General features: G+C 45.0%; 1 protein-coding gene across 2 annotated transcripts in view; it reads right to left on the bottom strand.

Moving 5' to 3' along the window:
* The window catches only part of LOC144753731 (cytosolic phospholipase A2 gamma-like), a 928,534-nt gene that overhangs the window by 466,235 nt on the left and 436,335 nt on the right, over window positions 1–25,964 (bottom strand). For both annotated transcript variants that reach the window (XM_078641315.1, XM_078641316.1), the window contains exons 8-9: window positions 5,780–5,920; window positions 529–582 (exon numbers count right to left, since the gene is read on the bottom strand). In XM_078641315.1, the coding sequence (XP_078497441.1) occupies window positions 529–582; window positions 5,780–5,920 (195 nt within the window). The remainder of the gene's footprint in view (window positions 1–528; window positions 583–5,779; window positions 5,921–25,964) is intronic.

Here is a 25,964-nt window from a genome sequence, read left to right as displayed (position 1 = left end):
CATACACTGCTGTACTCCACTTCACTACAATGTACTACACTGTAACGTACTGTCTGCAATTCTACTCTACTGCACTCTACAACACTTTACAACAGTCTGCAACATGATAGTCCAATCCACTGTACAACACTCCATTCTAAAACACTTTACTTCACTGTATGCTACGACAGTGCACTCCACTCCACTCCATGCCCCTATTCTCTATATCATGCTACTCCACTCTATGCTATGCCAGTCCACTCTACTCCACTCCACTCTACTCGACTGCACAACACATTACTTCACTTTAAGGGACTATACAACTCTACACCGCTCCATTTTGCCACACTCTACGCAACTCAAATGTACTCATTCATCACTGGACCACAAAAAAAGGTGCAATACCCTTAGAGTTTCACAAATGACAAAACATGTAATTAAAAACGACATTGTATTTTCAAAGCAGTGCTCATGCTTCAGGTAGATGCAGAGTGTTCACAGAAGACTTGGCGGAAAATGAAAGTAGGTTGTGAAAGCATGCATTCTTACCTTTGATATAGGTTTTAATTTCATGCTCATCGGCCAGTGCACTGCCCCATAAACCTAAATTCAATCAGATAAGCAGAGTTATTTATATTAACCGATGTGATGGTCTCAGAAAAAGAACAAGAAGAATCCATGCATTTTACCTTATTAAGAAAATAAGACACGAGGGACAGCCCAGTACAGTTTATATAGCCAGCTCAGCACAACAATTAAACAATCAGTCAATGTATGGGTAAAAATAAAAGAATGCCCAGGTGAGGGTTTCAAGAATGTAGGTAATCGAGGCTAAGCATGGGCACTTAAAAGAAATAAACATATTCCATTTAGAGTGACCACCATGTCAGGCAACTAAAGACACTCTTTTCAGACTTTAATGTGTTAGCCTAATTCATTCCGGTTGTTGCAGTCTTGTTTTACTTCATTTGACCTAATTACGCGAACATACCCGAAATCAATGGTCTGTAGGTGAAAAGCTCAGGACCAGAGACAGATTACATAGTGATTTGGATTAATTAAGTCACTCTAATTGAACTTTTGTTTTTTTAATATGATTTTTACAGCGCCTGGTTACTCCCGAGGATTGTCCCCGCTCTAAGCAATAGCCACATCACAAGGTCAGTGGTCAGGGGTAGGAGGCTCAGAGCTCCTTCTAAATCTCTCAAGAGCCAAGTCTTGTTTTGGAAAAATGCCTCATACTTTTCAAGTCTTAGATTGAGTGGCATTGAGTTCCATCGCTTGGCTGCACAGAGACCAAAGGAACACCCCCCAGTCGTGCATGACACACGCTGGGAATCGCTGCCAAAGCTGCTTCCCCAGATCTAAGTACTCTGGAGGGGGTGTGGGCACTAAACAGGGGGAAGAGATATCTGGGACCTCTCTCTACGAAACACAGAGCTTTGAATGAAATTCTGTGATTTACAGGAAGCCAGAGAAGTTCAGCCAACCTGGAACGGTTGGTGGTCCATTTCGGAATTCCTAATAGCATCCTGGCCGCAGCATTCTGTACTCTTTGCAGCATAGCCAGCCTGCCCTCAGAAATCCACAAACAGAGCACATTGCATTGCAGTAATCAATCAAGGACACCGCAGGGCCCGTGTTACTGTTTTTTGTGCTGACTAACTGTCTTATGATTCAACTAAGCTTATTGTTTGTCTATTGTAAAGGACAAGCATATATTTGTACCCAGGCACAAAATATTGACACAGATGACACAAAAATGTAAATGAACATGAAGAACAACATACATAAAAGCATCAAATCATATGCATATTAACACACCTGCAACCTCTTTCGTGAATATGGTAGTAGAACAGCAAGCCCCCATACACAAGCCCATCTTCCTTCAGTCACCAAAATGAACTGTATGACATACGTGGTATATTATGTGTATTTATTCTATATTACATAATTCAGGTTCAAGTCCATTGTAAAGCACTATAATGGACAGAAGGTGAAAATGAAAAAGAAGTAGCAAGAGAGAGGAATTGGAACAGCATGGTGAAAGAAATCTGAAAGGGTAACAGCAAGATTTGTAGCCACCCTCAGGTGTCTCATTGATAAGAATGGAAACAGAATGCAAAAGCAATACTTGATAGATGGTTTTAATCAATGGAGAGAGATACCATTGTAAGGCAGGGAGAATCACAGATCCTGTCCACAAACCAATACACAGAGGCTCAAACACATATACCACAAATATATAGCTAGACGTACTGCATTTTGGAACATTGGTATATATATAGCTAGACGTACTGCATTTTGGAACATTGATATATATATCGCTAGATGTACTGCATTTTGGAACATTGATATATATATAGCTAGACGTACTGCATTTTGGAACATTGATATATATATAGCTAGACGTACTGTCCCACGGAACACTGATACAATCAGAAAGTACATGAGCAGAGACACCTATATGTTTGATGGATTAACAGGCAGAAAAAATTGTGGACAGAAATGGTTACAGGGTTCCTATCTAGTCACCTTAAATCCTGTTCGTTGACTAAACTTGAGATATATGAAACATGATGTTAATGCTTGATTAATTCTTGCCCTCTTCATAAAGAAACCACCTGTACTGAGTCATTTATATTTCCACTATGAGGTTTTGTCTCCCCACCTCTTCCGGTAGTAGTAGATTTTTGCAGTCGCGGCTCACATGACTCACGGCTGAAGGGCCAGTAGGTGGGTCGCGATGGGGTTCGCGCGGGGGGCTATTTAAAAAAGATTTACCTGCCCGGGTCTCGCACCGCCTTTGCTCCTGGGCCAGGTCTAGCGTTTGGCATTTTCCCTACTGCTGAACATGAACAGGCGTCCTCCCATCCCCTCCCGTAACCAATCACTATGCTGCAATGGCAGTGCAGTGATTGATGTGAACGGTGCACAGCCGGGCTCCAGTTGGGAGGCAATTTTCTCAATGTAGGCTGCATGAAGCCTACATAGAGAAAATGCAGAGTGCGCATGACTGGTTTGGTTGGTCGCAAAGGGCGGACCAAGCGGTCAGGCCCAAAGCATTGGGTAAGTCACTCCTCCCCGACCCGTCACCCGCCCGCCCCCAACCAGGCATAACATTCTCCTTTCTCACTTCTCACACTACGAGAAAGCAGTAGGGCGACGCTCCTCCGCCCTAATGGAGGAGCCGCTCCTGATTGTTCAGTGACTGCTCAACTGACACATCTGCATTTTCATAAAGCATTTGAAGGAAAGATTTGTCTTGGAATGTGGAATGAAATCAGTTCTGAGATCTCCTGCGATGTGGAGAGTCCAGCAGGTCTGTCTTTAAGACATGTTGCTTTGAGAAAAATATTTAAATCCAATAGCAAATGGTCTACAAAGTTAAGATAATTAGCTAAATGCTGATTTGGTTACCTAATAATTATTACTGATTTGCAATTCCTAAAGCATGTATAGAGGTCATGTATTGCTTGGCCTATATGTTGTTTCTTACAGCTTGGCACTGAATCACGTAAATGCTGCATATTGCTCAGTATGCAAGATGCTGTCTCATGCAATAGATGCTTCCAGTATCAGAACTAACTACGTACCAATCATGTTTGTATAGGCATTTATATGTGAAGCACATTTTAACATCACAACAATGGACCCCGATATTGTTAGAGTTTCTTTGAGTTCAGCTCTCACAATAAGAACTCAAAAATTGGGCGCTCTGCTATAATCTTTTGTGCTTTACTCTATTTTGTATCATGGCATAGTTAATTAAAACCATCCATGAATACGATAATAAAATCACAATACTATTTTTCAAATACACAATTAAAAACCTGCACTGTCATAAAACCAGTTCAAATGCCAAATAATAATCAATAAAGTGCTGTATGAACTTAGTCTAATCATATGAAGAATGCCAAACTATGGTAGTAATAGACTTTTAGACAATTCGTTTGAGACGTATTTTCACATTGAGTAGCGTCAACCATGCCAGGTTAAAAAAAATCATTACAAATTTAGAAGACTCTACTATAACAAATTCATTAAAGAATGCATTATTAGTGACTTCCTTACATAGTAGAACTAGAAAATTGTAGGAAACCAGAAGAATTGCAAAGTGCATACGGGGACGTTAATTGCTGTATCTATATTGCGTTAGCGACCTCCTTCATCAGTTTTGTTTCAAGAACCAGGAATTTGACAAACTGCACTGCCAAGGGTAGATGTGTGATATGTAAACACGAAGTCGCCATTTGTCTGCAACAGCAGAGCCTCAATTTTTTTAAAGAGTGGTTCAAAAGGGTGTGCATCTCAAGGCATTAGCAAACTATATGGACAACAGTTTCCTTATAGTTATTGCAGAGCCTACATAATTGTAAGATATTGGTCTGTAACCCTATTGAAATGCATTCCAGTAATGACACCTTTCCCAACTGAAAATGCTAAACATGTGTAGCGTTTTTCCTGTGGAACAATAAGGGAAATGTTTCTGAACTATGTTTTTTGAGGTAGGAGCTGATTGATGATACTCTATCACAAATAGGATTCTTTGTTGGGCAATCATTTGAAGTAGCTTAGCAGGTTTTCTAACTGTAGATTGATATGTCAGGTGTGTAGGAGAATGGGGTTTTTCATTGCTGAAAGACTGTTAGTGGAAGGCACCCGGGATTTCTGCATTTTTCCCTCTTTAGCTCGCCTGCCTTTGTTGACCTTCCTGATCAGAGCAAAAGTCCCCTCAGCTGCTACATTGGGCACTGCAAAAAGAGAAGAAGGTGGCTGAGTCTCTGCTCCTGTGAGCGCATTTGCTCATCGGTGCTGCTGTGGCCTCTATATTTGCACCTAAATACCATATGACCCTGCATCTCAACTAACACATCAGATGCTACTCCAGCACTGGAAATGTACCCCTCAAAGTTGAGGAAACATTATTAGATTACATTTGCATTATCACTTAGCTTATTGGAATTTGTCTTAGGAAGGCACAGCATATGAAAAGAAAGCCTGTCATGGAATTTGTATCAGGTCTTGGAGAAATTTAAATTGCTACAGAATAATTTGTGTAAATTTGAGAATTTACTGTTATGCTTGCAGATTACACCATTATGCCATGTCACATAATGTCACTCCTTTTCGCTGTGTGTTATAGAGTGAGAGCCTGGTAACAATGCAAACGACCAGAATGCGAGCAAATATTGTTTGAAGCAGTTTAGTTTTTTGCAATACTGGTTCAGCGCAAAAAGCACCATCGCATCAAAAATGTGTGAGAGTGCAGTTTGCACTAAAATAACGGATTAAATGTGAGATTTGCATTTCACTTAAAAAGCAAATTACACACATTTCACACCTCTCCCTATTTCTTACATGGAGCTGGCGAATCTGAGAAATTGTAGGTGAAAACAGCATTTACTCGCAGCTTAATGATGGTTCATTTGTGTTCCTAAGGATGGAGCTGCTGATCATTGCCATCAAGAGGACTGTTTGCCTACACTTGGAACAGTTATCCGAAAGTCTTAGGTGAACAGATAGAAGTTTTATTATTATCGGAAGAAACCCAGCTGAGGCTCATGCATAAAGCAGCCATAGACTTTTTAACCACATATTTTTCGCTATGGTTATTAATATTGCAAAATTCACAGTACATGCATCTATATGCTATGTTAGTTTTCCTCCTCAAAGTACTTATCAAATATATCTCAAATACTGTACTTTAGATTTTCCGAACAACATCTATTTCTAAAATGTATATTATTTATTAAAACTGGCATATAATAATAAGTGTGTATCTGTAATTTGTTTTAACCTCGCAGGTAGCGGATTGTGGTCTCTGATTCTACATTTGCTATGTTTCCCTTCTTGAACTGGCTTCCAATGACTTCGGTGTTGACAAATGCTCCATAATCGGGGAATCCAGAATCATGGGGAGTGAATTCGAACCAGGTCCCTGTAAAAAGAGGAACATAGAAAGTAAGAGAAAAATTGCAATGCGTTCAGTGGTTCAATGCATTCTGTAACTACCATCACCTCAATTTTTAAACTCTCACAGTGATTTAACAGAATATTATCTCTCACACGGGCTACTGAATACTCAAATATTCTAAATCTAAGTCACAAAACTAGATTTGAAATCTAATTCATGTATATTTTTGACAACTAATTATATTTACTGCAGAATATCCACAGAACATAATATTTAACAGAAATACGTTTATGTATAGACCCAGGAACGAGTGCTCACATGGAAAGGATACGAGTGTGGCCCATTGTGATGGATGTCCTCAATGTCATAACTTTGAAGATGTTCGCAAACATTGTCAATCGTTTATACTCTATTTGTGCACAACACATTTATCTTAAAACTGTTTAGGGTCGTTGTTCAAACCTGATAGGAAAGTACACAGCACAGCCACAAAAATGAAAAAATGCTGACAACTGTTTTCAGTTGTCAGCTTGCAGCTTTAAAAAATATTTTTTCGGAAAGTGCTAGTTTTTATAGAATTTTAAGGATGTATTAGAATACGTTATGTGCCTATGTAAATAAATGACTAACAGTGCTACCTCAGGCCTAAGACATATTCAGGTCCAGCTATATTCACACAATGAGTTACAAAATATGAATTATGGTCATTAATCTATTTGATAACATGAAAATGTCCCCACCATCGTTCCATCTTATTCTAGTTCTGTAAAGGCCACCTGAATAGGGAAACACACATGGAAGTAAGGGATCCTCACCACAACAATATTAGGACCACTGGGTGTGTTCCCACTGAAGCTTAGGCAGCATAAGTCCTACAGCAAGGGTGTGGCAGAGCTTGCCTGCTGGACAAAAAATCCACTAAAGCCGGCAAGCTCTGCACCACTCCTGAGGATGGTGGCAAATTTAGACCATTTCTGTGCTGCACAATGGAGTGTCTTCTCTTTCTGGCAGATTGCCGTCTCTTGTTAAGTGCTTTTTCTTTTAATCTTTCTCAATTTGAATGCTCCTTCCACATTTATTTGCTCCAGCATTATCAATTTCCTCTCATCTGCAAATTCTTTCAATATTCTGCCAAGTCTTACCTAAAGCATTATCTGTGATTTTTTCTTACCATTACTCATACTTTTCAGGCATAGCTGAGGCATATGTACATCCTAATTTATTAGCAATTGGTATGCTGTTAACTGTGCAGGCTACCTACTTTTATCAAAATGACCCGCTTGACTGTTCTCCATTTATATTTATATTTCTGAGATGTTCTGCTGAATGAGCACCTTTTTGATCACGACCTCAATATATTTACTAGGTTTAAATGGGTATAATTTGAAAATGTTTAATTCTCTTCTCATAAAGTATGCACCTTCCAACCAAACCCAATGTTACCCTCAATGGTCAACAATCATCCTACTACAAATCTTATGCCTTCCACTATTCCTAAGATATCCTCCTTATCCTCACCTTCATTGAAGTCCAACGCTACTGCATCTTCAAACAAGCATGTCAAACAAGACTCTCCCCCTCCTATGAAATTCCACTCAGCTATCTTGATAGAACTCTTGTTAGACAAACAATAAAGTTGCAACAATATGACAAGACCTGGAGAAAATTTCATACTACACGGTATTAGAGAAGGGCCAAGAACATCACAACTGACAGAAGGATCATTATAAATCACAAGGGATAAAGAAGGAGGCAGGCGGAAATGCATTATCCATTGGAAGAACCCTCAAGATTGGACATGGCTATCCCAGGCTCTTGTTCCAGGCACCTAACACTCAGACGTATAAAAATAAAAAAGAGCAACGCACCTCAAATCTAAAACTCTGCTCCAGGAATGTATGTAGGCTACATAATAACAAATTAAAATGCCATCAATACATAGCTTGAGGAGCTTCGACATCATTGCACTACAAGAATCCTGGGCCATGAATTCAGCTCCATGTTTCGGACACAAAAGCAACCAACACTACTGCATCTGCAAACAAGCGTGTCAAACAAGACTCTCTCCCTCTTATGAAATCCCACTCACCTATCATGCTAGTACTCTCTTGTTAGACAAACAATATAGTTGCAACAATATGACAAGACCTGGAGCAAATTCCATCTTACACGGTATTAGAGAAGGCCCAAGAACGTCACAACTGAGAGAAGGATCCCAGCAAATCACAAGGGATAAAGAAGGAGGCAGGTGAGAATGAATGATCCATCGGAAGAATCCTCAAGATTGGACCTGGCTCTCCCAGGTTCTTGTTCCAAGCACCTAACACTCAGACGTACAAAAATAAAAAAGAGCTCCTCACCTCCAATCTAAAAATCTGCTCCAGGAATGTATGTAGGCTACATAATGATGAAAGTAAAATGCCATCAATAAATCACTTGAGGAGCTTTGGCTTCATTGCACTACAAGAAACCTGGGCCATGAATTCAGCTCCATGGCTGGAATTTACAGTTTACTACACAAATGCAACAGCATAGCTGGCAAGGGGCCAACCTTCCAGGGAGTATCTAATTATGTTAAAATCAACTTGGCAGCACAAGTCACACTACCGAGTAAAGGCCAAGGAGATTTTGTGTTACTTAAGGCATCAGTCAACATATTAGGCACTACTACCTGGGAGATAACAACAGTTGTCTTAGGCATCATCTACCACCAACCTACTAGGGGAAAACTTGAAGTAACATTATGGAATTTTCTCCCAGCACTGGAGGATCTCTCAGCTCAGTTACCAGGCGATCAGTGGATAATAATTGGGAGATTTTAATGCAAACCTCATGAAGTACGATCAAAACACCCCTTTTGCGAGCATGGACAATAAAGTGGGGGCCGAGCCGGAGATAAGAAGCTAGTATCAAAGGCCAGATAAGCTTGGAGCAAGGATATTAGCTCACTTTAACCAACAAGGCTTGTAAATCTTAAAGGGAAGATTGCAAATGGACTTGCCGGCAGCCTTTACCCACACCTCATGCTATAGGATGGCCACCTTAGATTACATCTGGGTGTCGATTGAACACTTTCACACCCTCCAAAGGTTTGCAAGTTCACCATCCTTAGCCAGTGATCATGCAATCATAACCAGGGAAATTCCAGCTTTACAGCACCCTCGGCCAAAGGTTAGCCTCATTGGCAGAAAGATAAGTTAGAACTGGTGAAAAAAGTAAGCTGGTCATTAGAAAATCAAGAAGCACTCGAGGGATAAGTGGGGGAGCTTTTGGACAAATTACATCAAGTACAAAATGACGAAACTACCACAGTAGCATTGGAGCAAATTCTGGAAAAACTGAAGGAAAATGTAACAAATGTGACAAAGCCAGGCATAGATAAACCATTATCGAAGGTTAATCAACCACAGCACTTAAACAAGCAACAGCAAATGTAAAGCGCACACTAAACAAGATCATGCGCAGGATCACTAAAGATAATTGTCATAATAAAACACTACGTGTGTATGCCATGGCAACCCGCCAGGAATACAGAAAAACTAGATACAGCTTCAAGAAGAACCTTGAAGATCAGTGCTGGGTAGCTGTGCGTGAAATTTCTAAAATCCAAGGATCAAAGGAAATTTTGATGATGGATGAATAAATCCTTCAAGCCGAATCAACAGCCAACTGTAACAAACATTGCACCACCTACGTGGGAAACCTACATCAAAAGCCTCTATGTGGAGCCCCCCAGAACTGAAGAGATGAGTGACAATAGCAAGAAAAGAAATAGCTTCCCAAAGGAGCCAAAGCAACATGAGGTAGACAATGTACCATCAGAACCTCCTGAAGGGGACACTCCCAATATATCAAAAGCCCGAATAGCATATGTCATCAAACGGACGTGAGCAGGTGGTGTGTGATGTGAGCAGGTGGCGTGCCCAGGCCAAACGGCATACCTGCATAGGTGTATAAAATTGGCTTTAATAATGACGCCCTGTTCCAGGAAGGCTGACTGGGAGGAGGCATCCTGGAGACATGGAGTGGCTCGTTGTTAGTCCAGATTTATAAAAAAGGCTCCCAGCGAAGCCTGAAAAACTACTGACTGATTGCCCTCTTGGACATGAGGGGAAGTGCTATGCTAGCATTTTATATCAAGAACTTAAGCATTGGGTAGAAGAAGAAAAGTGCATTCCCTACTCTCATACAGTTTCCAGAGACGCTGCCACATTGATGATAATCTAATCTGTATATCTCCCTTGATAGAGGACACATGAAAAAATAAGGGTAGGCCCTATATTGTACGTACATTGACTTCAAAACAGCATTTAATAGCGTGCAGCGTCCTAGACTGCGGGGAAAATGAAATAACTGGGGTATCCCACGGACCTTCCTTAATGCAATTATCACCTTATATTCAGATCTGTGGGTGAAAATAAGATTCACCTCAAGATAGGCTACTACCAACAAAATCAAAACCAACAAGGGTCTAAAACAAGGCTGCATATGGGCTCCAATACTTTTCAATGTGTATCTCCCTAATGCCTATCACAAGAGAGAGCATTTTCACCAAAACTTCTGGGAACTCCAATTCAATCCTTACAGTATGCGAATGGCACAATACTGTTAGACCAAGCCATAGTAGGACTGCAGAGGCTACTGATGGCCTTCATTTTGTATTGTAAAGAAAATACTCTTATAATAAATGTAGCAAGATCGAAGGTACCAAGACAAAGGGCCAGGCAAGGTTTCTGGAATTTAGCAGGGTAACCCATTGAAGTAGTGACCACTTACAAGTGCCATGGCGTCTCGTTGAACCACAGAGGGTGATTCTGTGCACATATTACCACACAGTAGGGAGCAGTGCACGCTCTCACGGGGGCATTCTGCAAAGTAAGAAAAATCAATGGGCACACCCGACATAGCCCCTCTTCTGAAGATAATATACTCAAAAATTGTACCTGCAGTGGCTTATGGGGCAATGCTCTTTAGAGATGAGTTGGAAGCTTAGCTAGATAGAGCACAGTCCTCCTGTTACCGCAGAGTGGTCTTGTTACCAAACTCCACATCGCACGCACAAATCCGCATGGTATTAAGGCTGACATCACAGCAGTGGCTGCTAAAAGCTAAGTTTGTAGCCTACTCATTAAAAGCTAAGCAAGCCCAGGGGAATACTATAAAGAACCTCATTTTGTCACTAATAAAAAACCCGGCAACAAAATAGAACAAATTCCTAACGCACTGTGTTGAGATATTGGAGGCACAAGAAATCTGAGAAAGTTCTCAACCCACCGCTATTGCAGCAAAACTATTAACAAAACAAGCAAAATTATTGTCCATGAGCGTGACTTATTGGCAGTAAAAAACCGAAATCATAGCAGCTGGGGGGGGGTCAAAGCTCTAAAACTGTGGGGCACAGCCGTATTATCTATACACACACCTTAAGCCAACACTGAAGCTCCAATTAAGGAGGTTACGGTTCAACCTAGTTCCTCTGCGTGCATATAGATATGGACAGAACTACCAGGAGTCGGAGGTTGCACTGTGCCGCCTCTGCAGAAACGGAGAAAAATCAGTAATTCATGTTTTGTGCATCTGCAAAAAATTGACTGCTTTAAGGACATTTTGGTTCCACCTCATTAGGGGCATCATCAATGTTCAGTCCTGCCAAGATGCATTAAGAGTGCATAAGAGGTGACTTGGTGCATATGGCCGCACGTTTCATGAAATTTATGACAGCGGGAATGTGCCTGCCCGAGGCCACACAGTGGCCATCAGGAGGGCGGGCCCCTAGTCACAGAGGGCTGCCCCCCCGTCCCTTACAGTGGTCAGCCACTCCTCCCCTGGGCAGGCGACGCCCAGTTGGAGGTGGGCGGGTCAGTGACGCGCGTCCGGGGCGGCAGGCAGAGGGGCTATATCTCTCCCCCTCGCCTTGTTTAGACCTCTTTGCCGCTCTGGACGTCGCCCGCATTACTTCGGGGACACTCTTTTCCTCACCTCTGGTCGCCGTCCAGAGGTCCGGTCTTGCGTCGCGATGAGGGGTTTTCTGATGTCGTTGGTTTGCTTCTCCTGCGGTGAGTGAGGTGATTCAAGGGGTCGCGTTCACACGGAGAAGCGTTGGTGGGCAGGTTCCTTTGTCCGGGGGCACGTGGGGCCACTTGTGCAGGCTCGGGCGGGTGACCCCCTCCTCCTCGTCTGTCCCCTTCCTTTGTCCCTCGGTGTCTCTGTTGGCGTCTCCCTCTAGGGGTACTGTTATTCAGCATCTCGTATTTCTGTTTGTACATTCGAGGTGCTTGCTTATTCACGAACGCGCGTGCGGACTGTTGGGGTAGCGCTGCTGTTGTGGGACAAATACTCATTGTGTGTTTCCTTCTGTGTTATGGTAAAGAAATGGTTATGATTGAGGCGCACTGAGTTCGATTTTCCTGGCGCGTCCTTGCCTCGGAACCAGGGCTTGGAGGGCGATTGTTTTGGGTTATGATGAATTGTTCGCCAGGCAGGACCTTCACTGCCAGGCTTTGTTCACCAGCGTCTCCTTGATCTGGCCATGAATCATGGCGCCCGTCCCCAGGCCTCTCGGAGCTAAGATGTGTTTGATCGTGTGAGTGCTAGGTTCCAATTGTACTCTCATTCCACCTTTAAGGGTCGGATGTCTTACATTGTTTGCTAAGGTTGGAAGCTCTATCGGGGGAGAGCCTGTGGCCTGGCGGCGGGAGCGTTCGACCAGGGAGCTGGAGACCCGGGTTCTTGTCTCGGCAACAACGCTTTGCATCATGTGATTCTGGGTAAATCGCGTTTCTTGTTCAGCCGATTATTTGTGCTCGTGTGTGGAAGGACCCATGTTTGCTCTCGGTCCCTCGACTTACTAGAAGGAACGTGTTGTTGTAGAGTTGCATTGGCCCACATGGCGCTGGGCGCCACAATTTCCCGTTTATTGTGCGGGTGTTCCCTGCGGTGCGAGCCCCCGCGTGCCGTCCTTCAGCCCGCGGTGTTCAAGTTTTCCCGGGCACGCCTTGGGCCTACAATCGTTTCCCCCCGCCCCTGCGACTCTCCTCTCTGGCGGCGTGCCCACTGGGCCGGGTTTCTCCTGGGGTAACAGTCTTGGCTCCTCCATCGTTGCGCTGGTACCCGGCTTTTATTGGATTCATCTTAGGTTTATGCAGCGAAGCAGTGTACAGTGGATCAGTGGGCACGGTTTTTGCCTTGAGTTTGACCACTTTTCTTTAAGCTCAAAAAGCGGACCTCTGAGGCTTACTTCCCCACGTGTTCAGTTCGTAGGTGCAAGGTTCTTGGGGCGATCACGTTAGCTACGCCTCGGTATGAAGCTGTTGTGCACCAAGTGTACGCCTTTGTCAATGTCATTGTTCAAGTTGGAATTAGAATGTTTTATAGGGACGACTGGTCGAGTGGGTTGTAGTGCACCGGTAGCGGCCTTTACACGTCGTAGAGCGATGAACTTCCGGGCGCTTTCAGCCAGTGCCGCGAAACAGATCCCCACAGTTTAATTTTAGGTGGGAAGCATTGGCAATTTTCCACATTGCCGCGAGTGCTTTATTTTATGCTTGTGTCCCAATATCGATCACGGTGGTGGACCCAGCGCGGGTGAGCCTCTTGCCAACAGGCCTTTATGTGATAACTGTGTATGGGAGGAGAAGTGTATTTTAGCGAGGCTCTTTGGCCACGTAATGGGTGTCTTTTCAATTTCAACACGTGGCATGGAATTTCAGCAGGAGGGATAAGCCTATTCTGTGCGCTAAGTTGTGGAGGGTGTCCGTATCTACTAATGGTGTATAGTTTCTTCGGGCCATAGTACATCGGGCCCATTTGTGTCACTTCGTCATTTAAGCACGTGGCATTGCAGTTTTTGTCCCCCTGGTGCTCTGCACCCTCGGTAGATCTATGGGTTTTCTGACCTGGGCCCACTGCCCTCGCCGCGTGGTGTCCTCGATCGGCGTAGTGTCTCGGGACAATTAGAGCCGCATGCTGCCTGCCCGGGGGGCTTTTACTTGAGCGTCTAGCGATGGCCAGTGGTGAAGATTGATAGGATGGCGTGCATATGGGTGTCAGCATTCGTTCCTGCATTTTCTCCTCCGGCATGCAAGTTAGTAATGGCCTGGATATGTTACAGGCATAGCGGTGGCGCTGTTATGTGATAGGGGGAAAGATGGTGGTTAGCTGGTTATCCTCTGTGGCGGTCCGTGGCCCAATCTGGTACGTCATAGGAGTCGTGGCGGGAGGAGGCCCTGTGAGGCGTGCTTTAGGCCTGATTGAGACACTACTATCTGCAGGCTGGCTTTTCCGATGGTGAGCGGGGTTTTGGGGGGTAGAGCACAATGCGCCCAGTCCTGCGCCTGTGCCTCCCCAGGTTTTCTACGAGCCAGGGCTCGTGCTTCCTCTTCCCACGGGCGCTTTCCACAAAGCTCCCCTGGCTCGCACCGTGAGCCTTGCACATGGTACGGGTATTCCTGGGGGCTTGTGGCAGTGGTTCTTGAAATCAGTAATGGGCGTCTTAGCGCAGCAATACGCCGGGTATTTATATCTTTAGGACGCGATCAGTTATGCCGGTCGTGGTAGTACACTAGATCTGGCCATGTCGCTTAGGTATGGCCATGGAATCATGGTATTGAGTTCCTGCCCCCGCCCTTCTATGGGGTATTAACCTTGGATAAGACTGATATAGGCGTTTCCCCCCATGCTGTGTGTATAGTGGAACAGAAGTACTGGTGTGCTCATGCATGGTGCGCAGAACACGCTGCGCTGTATGATGAATGTGTTAGCTTGGGTCACTCAGATATTCGCATACCTTCTCACCTCCCTCCACATGTGCCCCCATTATTTTCATGCTACGAGTGTTTCTTTCGGGCTTGTGAAATTAGTAGGTCAGATTGCCATTTGGGCTTCGCCTTAGTTAGCAAGGATGGCCAGTATACAATGGGTGCCATCTAGTCGGAGACCAGGTTGCAGCGAGGCGTTCCGACGTGCTTAGCGCGATGATTGGGTGTGTGTGATTATCCAGCTCGGGTGTTCCCTACCCCCCTTTTCTATTATCGGCTTTCCAGTTTTCCGTGGGTGTAAGGGACTCTGGTGCGCTAAGCTCCTGCTGCGCGCCCACTGTTACTTCACGGGGTTGGGAAAGCTTTGATGTGTGTTCTGTCGCTGCCTGTGCCCCTTCCTGTTTTGTCCTTGGGGCAGAGGGATTTGTCTCCATCATCGGGAAAACTCTGCAAGTGATGAAGGGTCCATGGGGTACGGCAGGTCTGCTGGCACCAGGGAGCCTACCAAGCACATAGGTTTGAACACTCAAGTGTTTACTGAACGGGATTTATCGCATATGTCATGGTAACAGGGAAGGCAAACATGGCGTTGTCTTTCACAGCACATCGGTGCTACGTGGCTTTCGTTAGTGTTCGTACATAGCCTGCGTCCTCCCTGGTTCCGGTTACTGGTTCTGTAGATTTTCTGCCGCCACCCTGGTTGGACAAAATTACAGCGTGATGCCTCAGCAAGGGTCCTAACTGAATATGATTGTTTTCCCTGGTTTGGTACGTAGGTTGCAGCATCGCCCAGTCACGACCAGCGCTTAGAATGGGCATGGGTGATGCAGGGGCCGGGCCGCGGGCACCTCCTGAGGTACAACAGTTCCTATGTTTAGCATACCTGGGCTCATTGTAGTAAGCGTTGCTGCCGAAGTCCGATGTGACCAGCGGTCACGGGTTCGAATCCTGGTGAAAATGTTAAACGGTCCGTTTTGTGCAACAAATATGTCTCAGTGGTAAAAGATCCACTTTTGGGAGGCCTACACGGGCGGCAGTTGCAATTTTTTGGCCCCTTCTATCGACTGAGGCTGAGTGACTTAGCATGGTTTTCGGGCTCCAGGCAGGGGGTCCGGCAGTATGTGTCACGCGTTTTAGCCACCGGTTGGCACTGTTCCAGTGTTTTGATTTCAGTACATGGTGTGTGAACATTTGACATGTGGGAGCCTTCGGTGCTCGCAGTAGGGCAACCGCGCCAGCCTCTAAGGCTTCAGAGTCGTACATGATCGGATAGGCCGCATATGGTAACTGTGCACTATTACAGGAGGCTTGTATGAGGTCCGATTCACGCAAGGATAGGACTCACAGTTTTAACAAGGAAACAGGATTTCCCATGTTTAGGGAATCAGATGAACTGTTCCAAGGTATTAGGCGCCTCTTATTAAGGACCAAGATGCAGACTGCTATAACAAACGAGGCCTGTCTTATAGTGACAGGTAGTGATATAGAACAGTGAGTGACAAACTGTCAAAATAATCAGAATCCTTTGTGCACAGACTGCCCCGCCTTGGCGTGCTTCTGGACTGTGAAGGGACGCTGCTTGTCATATCTTTCGTATGACGAAATGAACGTCATCTTCAAAGCGCTGAATGTTCCTTTGGAAACTTAGCATTCTTTAGGCAGGAGCGGATGTGATTAGAGTCAGTTAAGGTAGGAATTAAGAGCCAAGTGTGCAAAACTCCATCATGGTCCCATATCATGCATCTTGCCTAAAGCGCTGGCTTTCCAAAAGAGCGTGTCGCTATGTATTATAGGCACGTTTATGTCTCGTCACACGTCTCATGCTCCCTTCGCTGGAATTTGCAGTGAAATATAGGTTAATGTATGTGATGCAAAGTAGAAACTGTCACTGTGGCAGGCCTCTCGCGTTTTAATGGGTGCAGAGGCACTGGGGGAAACTAGGCCTATTGTATTCCCTCCAGACCACGTTTAAGTCTACAACCATTTGGGTAGCAAATGACATGCTTACGATCAAAGATCCAGGATAAATATCGAATATTTCCAGCACCATCAGATTATTTAGCAGAACAATTTCCGATCTGCGTTGGAGGGTCCCAGTGGTTCATTATAGACATATACATTGAAAACTATCCTTTTCGTCGATCCTTGCTCCTATTTCTAATAATCTTATACTGTAAGTCTCAATGACCTATCCTGTACCCTGTTTATTTTGTATACCCTCCAGTTTCAGAGTATTTGTTTGATCCTCTCATTAACGAGCCCTCGAGTTAATGAGCGCACTAGTTTGGCTCACTTGCATACCATTGATAATAGTCTTCCAATTTTACCACATATAGGTTTGTCTATGGCATCACAATCTCGGCAAGTACTTTTCAGCTGTAGCTTAGTGTCAATTTAGAAATGGGTAATATAATTTTGGCTGGTATCCTCATCCTTTTACCTGTACTCTAGTAATTTATCATTGCAAAGTGTGTTTGAGGTCGCTGTTGGGTATGTAAGGCCCAGTGCTCCTTTATGTAAATATGCTTTTAATGACCATCAGTAAACGTGACTGTGTTTCAGCCCCACCAAGAGAATTATTTCTGAGTTCGCTCAACATCTGTTAAATCACTTCCTGAGCAAGTTAACATCGTGAGTCTTCTAGGGATCTTCTCCTTCAGGTATTTCATTGCAGTCCAGGCTCAGGCTGAGGTTGTAACAGTTCCTCCACTTGTAAGTGAAATGAGTTTAACACTGCTCCCCTGGTTTGCGATTGAACAGCTTCGTGATGAACCTGAGTAACCTTTAGATTCCTTGTGCACCTCCCAAGGTGAGGAGTTGACCTGAGGTTTCCTATCGCCAATACTGGGAGCTCCTTGATCCAGCTTATTATCCATTATGGCGAGGGTCGTGAGGCAACCTTTATAGATGAGCTATTCTTAGTAGCATGGTCTAAGCGGCCCCTGGCTACTAGGGGGCATGTGTTACCAGCTGTACCTTTGCTATCCTGTATATAGATTGTAAGTCCTCCACGCAAGTGATACTAAATAAGGCTTCGCTCTGAAATAGCCATCAGTACTTTGCTTAATTAGTAGCTCCAGTGTACACTAAGCACAGTAGTCAGTTGAAGTTGAGTACTGCACCTCGGCAGAAGTTGTACATTACTGGGTGTAGTCTGCTGATGCTTTGCGTGAAGGTGTGTGTTGGGTCTCAGTGGCATGCGCTGGTCTCATATGGTATAGATTACGGAGCGATAGCAGCGGGGGGAGGCCTCCTCATCTCTTGGCCCTTTACAAGGGTATGACCTCACGCACCTGGGATAGTCTTCACTTTTGCTGTAGAGGTATTTCTTCCCGGGGGATATGCTGATTAGTTCAGAGGGGCTTGTGGTTCAGCGGGCGTGTCATGAGGCAGGTCCAGATCTTATGGGGGCACTTGGTTTCAGTCCCAGCAATCCCTTGATGGTGGTCCTAGTCATCCTCTCAGACGAGCTATCTTAGAGATAGCATGGCCAAAGCTGCCTCTAGTCTTCAACCCGAGAGGGCAGGTTGCCTGCTGTTTATACCTGTCAATCCTGTATTGACATATGTAAGACATCGCCCAAGTTATAGTATAATTGTACGGTTCCCTTCATTGTCCCTGTGCTCTCTGTAGTTTAGCAGCACAAGCGTTCATCGTAAGCACACTTTCTCCATGGTATGCGGAGAACGGCGTTACACCAGTGGTGGTAACTTAGCTGGGTATGTCTGTTGGCGCTGGTGGTGAAGGGTGGGATTGAGTTTCAGGGCATGTGCTGTAACGCCTATTGTCCGATAGCCTAAGCTGCCTCCAGTCTACAACCCGAGTGGGCAGGTGTTGCCTGTTGTTAATACCTGTCAATCCTGTATTGGCATATGTATGACATCGCCCAAGTTGTATAGTATAATAGGTACTGTTCCCTTCATTGTCCCTGTGCTCGCTTGAGTATAGCAGCACAGGCGCTCATCGCAAGCACTCTTTCTCCATGTTATTCGGAGAATGGCGTTTCACCAGTAGCGGTAACTTAGCTGGTTATGTCTGCTGTCGCTTGAGTTGAAGGGTTGGGTTGAGTTTCAGGGCATCTGCTGTTACGCCTAGGGTTCGATACGAAGCGCCTTCAGCAGAAAGGGGCCCCCGTTCTTCACTGGTCATTCCCTGATAGTATGACTTCACGAACCGGGGATGGTTACACTAAGGTTGTGAGGACTATAGACCCGGGGGTATCTGCGGATTAATGGCAGAGGGGCCTGGGTTTTTCTTTAGGCATGTAATGTTCATGCCAGTATTAGGTCTCTGCGTGGTGGAAAGGGTCCACCGCTCTCCTGTCGTTTTGGTCTTGTTCTTTGGACTGACAAGATGCTCTGCAGAGCAAGGGTTGCAGGTTTTCCCTAGGAAGCAAGGTGGTGGGGGGCCCGGACGGCGACGGTGGCCGCCGGCCGGGCTGTGGCGGAGTTACGGGGCGATCCGGAAGCAGAGAGGCGCAACAATGTACTTCAGACGGCACATAGGGGTGCCAGAGCCTAACCTAGAACCTCATGGGAGGTCTAGGAACGCGTGTTGGCGCCCCAGTAGTCCTTCGGGCGGTTGTGGGCCTGAGCAACCGGGGGTTTGCCTAGATAAGCCCCGCAAGGGGCGTGAGTAGTGTGATTACCATAATGGTGCAGCAGTTGGGTGGTTCGCCACTGTGCTGATTGGCTCATCAGTCGGGCAGGTGGCGAGAATGCGGCCTGCCCTTGGATCGCCCGTAAGATAACCCACCGTGATTACATAATGTTGTATGTAATAATAAACCTGCAGCAATTTTTCCCAATCTTAACACTTGTGTCTGTGTGTTATTTGCGGGATGTGTGTAAGTAGGGGGGGGGGTTCCGGTTGCCCTGATGTGACTATGACAATGATGAAATCCGAATATATCTCCTCATTTCAATGCTGCCTCCACACAACTTTTGGGCACTTTTCTAAAATATTGAGATTTTAACTTATGTTTTTTATGATGAATAGGACTACAAAGTGTCTGTAATGCAATATCAGTTTTTTAGGTCTCGTCCTACACAACGCGCATGCGTTGCATAGGAGGGGACCTAATTCCGTTGGCAAAGCTTCTGCAGGAAGAAGTCTGTGCACATCTTGGCGATTTCCTTTCGGGAGTGCGGGCGCCATATGGTTGCACGTTCCCGAAAGGAAATCGCCCATGCTCCTGCTGCCACTTTCACGGCCACGCGGCTTTACTGCCCCACGGCCAATGTCTGCCGTGTGAGGCGCGCCTGCCTCCTCCTGCTGCTGGCAGACCTGCCGTGCTTGTTTAATCTTGTCCGGGAATTCTTTAGTATCACCAAAGGAGTTTGGCATGCACCTAGAAAAAGAGGACGTGAATCCCTGTATATCAGGGTCACTGTGTGGCCAGTCACCCCCTGTCTGAATAGCACAAGACACAGTTATTAATCCATCCCAACCTTGGAGAAGCCAGTACGGCTGGAGCGAAGCTAATTGTGCCCGATTCATGCTGTCAGGCAGTGTAGTAAAGTGATGGGAGAGCAGGCAAGCTGACGCTGACCCATATCCGCTGGCCTCTCAGATGCTCTGGCCTGTCAGCCCCCATGCCCTCATGTGTGTGTGTGGGCATAGATGACTCGTGTGTCCATACACACGAGCTGTGCAGCCGGCTCGCATGACTGTCCATATACTCCAAGCTGAACTGTCTCTTGTCATGTAAATAATCACCAGTGTGTTTGTTGGCTCTGAAATGATGAAAGCCTGGCTCGACCCCTGCAGACTTCATACCTGCTTAAAAAGGGGGCGTCCGCTCAACACACCCGGGGGCATCAAGTGGCCACAATAAACCGTCCCAGGATGCTCCATCCGGTTATGTCATTGCTTCAATGCTGCTGCGGTCACTTCTTTCCAACTTTTAACAGCTGAAATTTAAAACTTGGTAGCAGCATCGTCTGGATGCTTGCTATTCTGAATTTATTTCAAGTGGGAACACCTGTCCTGTTCTGTCCTGCCCTGCCGTGGCCCATCCTTTCCTGCTCTGCCCTGTCCTGTTCTGCCCTGTCCAGCCTTGTCATATCCTGCCCCACCCTGTCCTCCCATGTCCTGCCCTTTGCTGCCCTGTGCTGTCCTACACTGTCTTGCCCTGTCCTGTCCTACCCTGTCTTGCCCTTTCCTACCCGCCCTGTCTTATCATATCCTGCCCTGCCCATCCTTATCCTGCCCTTTCCTGCCATGCCGTGTCCTACCCCGTCCTGCCCAGCCTTGTCCTGCCTGCCCTGTCCTTTCCTGCCCTAGCTTACCCTATCCTGCCCTGTCCTGCGCTGTGTCTCAGAGGAGCACACTGTTCCCTTCTTTCTTTATGTGGGGCGCTAATGTCTGTGTATCATTTGAAGCATTGAAAACTCTACATTAAATCCTTAATTATTAAGAAGAAATCTAGTATCAGTGTGAGACCCTTACACTGAAAAGCCAAATAAAGATGTATCACAGGTCAGCAGGGTCGGGTGAGACCAAGGTCATTGTGCATTCAGGCCAGTGGGGCAGGAGGGGGTCAGTCGCCTGGGATGCTTTCAGGGCTGGACAGTGAGTTGAACTGCCGTTCAGAGGGGTGGGGGCAGAGTCAGTCACATGTCAGACTGGAAGGCATAGAGCAAACTCGGGGGCATATTTACAAGGGGATTGCGCCACCGAAACATCACTTTTACCGATGTTCCAGCGGTGCAATGCCCTGCTCCATATTTACAAAGTGGCGTTAAGTTGGGAGTGCCTTGGACTTACACATCACTGAGGAGGAGTGGGTCCTTCACTTTAAATCTATGTTTTACTGCCATACGGAGCATAGTTACCAAGAGAGTTGGGACACAAATGTCCCTGTAATAATTTTTGAAAAGATTGAGGTTATTGCTGGTATTGCAGGGCTATCCATCAATAAAGCGCCGTGCCCAGATGGGATTCCTCCAGACTTATTTCAGTCCGACCCTCCGTTCTGGTCCCCCCCGATACTGGGGCTGTGTTTAACACAGCAGAAAGAATGGCTGTCCTCAGTCCTGGGCCTCTTCCACCATAGTCCCTGTTTCAAGAAGGGTGACAGGAACAGTATCCACTGTTACAGGCCAATCTCCCTAATTGACTCAGTGGTTGAGGTTGTAGGACGTATTCTTTTGCAGAGATTATCAACTTGGGCAGAGGAGCATGATATCCTGTTCGATGTCCAGTATGGATTCCGGTCAGGACGTTCTACTGTTTCTCAGTGTCTCAATCTATCTATGATACTGAGCAAATATACTGTTGCACGCCGGCACTATCTACCTTGCCTTCATGGACTTGTCCTCCGCATTTGATTGCGTTAATAGGGTTAAACTGTGGCAGTCCATGAGGGCAATGGGGGTGGATAACAGTATTGTTATTTTCCTAGAAGTCCTGCATAAATCAACCAAGGCTAATGTCAGGTTTTCACAGGACCTTCGTATCACTAGGGACCTTGAGATTAAGAGGGGAGTAAGGCAAGGATGCATTTTGGCTCCATTTTTGTTTAATTTTTACATCAATGATTTGGAGACTGTACTAAGAGCAACTGGAGTTGATTACCCATGTGTAGGGCGGCGTGGTATTCCTGTCCTGCTATATGCGGACGACGCCGTCCTTATATCCAGGACTGCAATGGGCTTGCAATCTCTTTTAATAGCATTTTCTAGGTTCATGACTTATCGGGACTTGGCAATAAATAATTCCAAATGATACGTAATGAAAGTGGGGCAACATCCCAAAAAGAGGTTCCAATTTAGTGTTGGCCCTGCTACGATTCCCGTACTAACATATTTTCCTAGTTAGGGGTTCTTTTTGATGACCAATTAAAAAGGGGTCCTTAATCTGGAGGAAAAAAGGGACCTGGCCCAGGTAAATGTGGCAATTTTTAATTTTGCCTCCAAAATAGGGACGAAACCAACAGGAGCTATGTTGAAAGTCTATCAAGCCAAAAGCATGACCATCTCTACCTATGGTAGTGAAATCTAGGGATATACTGCTGCGGATTCCCTTCAGGTGGCGGAAAATGACTTTCTGAAGCGGCTATTGTGTGTTCCGCGTGGAACCTCTAACCTGGCGGTTCATGAGGAACTGGGAGTTCCCTATTTAAGCGATGTCCTTGCACTGCGCCACCTGTTTTTTTGGTTGAAGTGCTGGCTGAACAAAAATTTAACTCTCAACCATTTAATTTTAAGAGAGTGTATGTCTCTCGACATTACATCACAAATTCCTTGGCTTAAGTACATTAAAAGCAGTTTGGAAGGGGTAGGGGGCGGCGATTTATTTTGTAAGCCTGAATCCATTGTCAAGAAGGATGTGGAATTAATCAGGGTAGCCTTCTTGACCTCAAGGAAAGTGGACAGGGAAGCCCAGGAGATGCTGAAACCTAGTGTTTGTATGTGTTTAATGCTCAAAACATCTCTGACAACGGAACCTTATCTTATGGGGTTTCTATCAACACACGAGAAGTTTTTATTAACTAGGTTTCGGATGAACCTATTTCACCTCGTGTTAGCCAGGCCTAAGGGATACAGCAGAGGTCAAGTGCTAGCTCCCTGCGGCTGCGACGGACAGTCTCCACAGGATCAGCTGCATTTTATGTTTCTATGTAAGTTGTAGGAAACCGCCGAAGGCATTTTCTGGTTCCCATTTTAAAAAGAATGAATTTTAGACAGGCCCGTCCTGCCATTATATATCTTCAACTGCTGAAAGAGACTGCATTATTTTTATAGTAGGGTTTTTAAAAGCTTCTGTGAAATCTATGGCCTGTATGGATGTGTAGACATTGGACGATCTAGGTATGTTGTATTGGTTTAGCTGATCTAGCTTGCGGTATAAAGTAAATACAATTGGAAGTTAAGCTTTTCTGGTACATTGCACTTTAAGGTCTCAAATAAATTTGGCTGGGTGGGTTGTGGGTCTTTATTTATTAATTGTGTAAGAGGTTCAGACTTCTTAATCATGTTTTAATGTGTTACTGTTTTATGCACCTGTATCCGTGTAACGTTTATGGTTTTCCAATGTAAAACCGAATAAAGTTTATTTGATTGATTGATTGGCTCCGAGCCGCATAGTACTGGGCTCCTCAGTTTACTTTCCGACTGCCTCATTATGATGCTGGCGGTTAGAAAGTAAACCAGCTGGTCATTCCGGCTGGCTTCCGACAGGCTCAAGGAGCCCGTAGGCCAGTTGGAGCCAGCTCGTAATCCCAAAGGGGGTGCCTTTCCACCCTTGAAATTACACTGCACGGAATCCAACATGGTTTCCATGTGGGCCTGTCTGACATGGAAACCATGTTGGAAAGCACATTTGGGGGTCCCCACCAGGGCCCCTTGTGCCTGTGGCCTCAAGTTGGGGGCTGAGGGGGCACCTATGGCGCCCCCCTGTTGATCGCTGTAACACATGGCAGGAATATGGTGCCTGCCACGGGTCCAGGGGTGAACAATACCCCCCATTTCTCAATGAGAGCTTGTGTTACGGCCGGTTAACAACCAACACACATTAAGAAATGGAAGTATGCGACTGAACAGTATTCGGTCGCATTGTAAAGAGGCGGTCGGGCCACCCTACATCGTAATCAGGCCCTAATTATCTTGCTTCAGAAAGTTTTAAACCACCATAGGCGGATACATTCTCTGCTTATGTTCCTATTTTATTTCACCTTATTAACAATCTCATCTGTCTTGATTGTTTTCATTTGATATAATACCATTAACCATCTGCTCTGTCTTGATTGTTTTTATTTTATATGATCTTTGCAACTTGGTCTTTAGTTTTTCTATTTCCTGCTTTCAACTTTTTTTTATCCCCCTCTTAGCTGATAAAATCAAAAATTAAAAGAAGCTTTATTTCATGTTGACATCTTAGAACAGTATTTGTTTTCTCACATATATTTATTACCAATATCATTTCCTTTTGTGACTTTTCAATAATGTTGATCAAACTTAATAAAAAGTCTTACAACAAGGCCATGTTTGGGTGCATGATTAAACTGAGCCTCCTGGCCATATGTGTAAAAATGAGTGAGAAGGTCTCTACTAAATGTTTGCATCTCAATAGACTACTGTAATTGGATTACAAATCTAATATCCCATTTCTCACAGGTTAGAAAACTAAAATAGGTAGAGTGTAGTTCAGAGGGACTTGCACCTCTGAAACCAAGCTACACTTCAACTTTGGCATGGACTGCTTTAAACTAACACAATATTTAGAATAATTGTCAAATAATATCTAAAAGATGGATAAGGAACTCCATTCAACAATGCTGTAGGACTTTCAGTGCAGCATGCACCTTAATTAACCAATAGAGGATCTATAGAGATGATATAGAGATGAGATGTCATGCATCATAGTTTTCATTTCTGACTTCTCTGTATTAGGACAGGCTTTCTTATACTAATAATACTCACTTAAAAGGGGGAGTTTCTAATATTTTAAAGATCTCTAGGACAGTCTAATATCGTAAGAAAATAAGACCTAGAATAGCAAAGTGTCTGGGCTTGTTTGGCAGGTCTTACATGACATAACTAATGAGGAGTCTCATGTTTAATGGATGATGAGGAATACCCCGATATCGCTTTATGTGCAGATGAATGCTGCGAAATCCAGTAATGTCACTTCCTGTGCAGATGGATGCTGGGAATGAGTCCCCTTGCTTTGTTTGCCTGACTTACTCAAGAAAAACAGCACTGGTTTCTTGCCAAAATGGTCTTTAAAGAAAGAAGCCAAGCAAAAGGACTAATTCCCAGCATGCATCTGCACAGGAAGTCATATGACTGGATTTCCCAACATCCATCTGCATAGGAAGTGACAGCACAGGATTTCCCACCATTCATTTGCACAGGAAGTGACATCACTATATTTCCCAGGATCCATCTGCACAGGAAGTGACATCACTGGTTTCAAGATCCGGGCTACAGTGGTCAGAACACCAGGTTTCGGGCGGCGAGGCGTCCGGCACAAACTGGAGCGGGGCGTGAAGAAATGCCGAACACTGTTAGGCCATGAGGCATGCTGATTTTTCGAGCACCAGTATATCCTGACGTTTAGCAGGAACTTTGACGACGGGTAAAAACGTGAGTGCATAGAGGAGAGTATAAATTCCTTGTCTTTTCTCTGTTGTCCTAATGGTGCAGGCACGTAGGACGGTTTCTTTTGTATTATATTTTGGTCCTGATGAAAGCTGAGCTTAATTGGCGTTACCCAGCAGAAACATGTCGACCACTCACATCAGGTCACTGGAGTTCTAATGCAAATCTCCAAGTGACTTCACTGTTTTTATTGTGAACAACTGGCCC

Source organism: Lissotriton helveticus, chromosome 5_1 (assembly GCF_964261635.1).
Source record: "Lissotriton helveticus chromosome 5_1, aLisHel1.1, whole genome shotgun sequence".
Classification (NCBI taxonomy): Eukaryota; Metazoa; Chordata; class Amphibia; order Caudata; family Salamandridae; genus Lissotriton; species Lissotriton helveticus.
The sequence above is the reverse complement of the archived record's forward strand: the minus strand, read 5'-3'. Positions and strand labels throughout refer to the sequence as shown.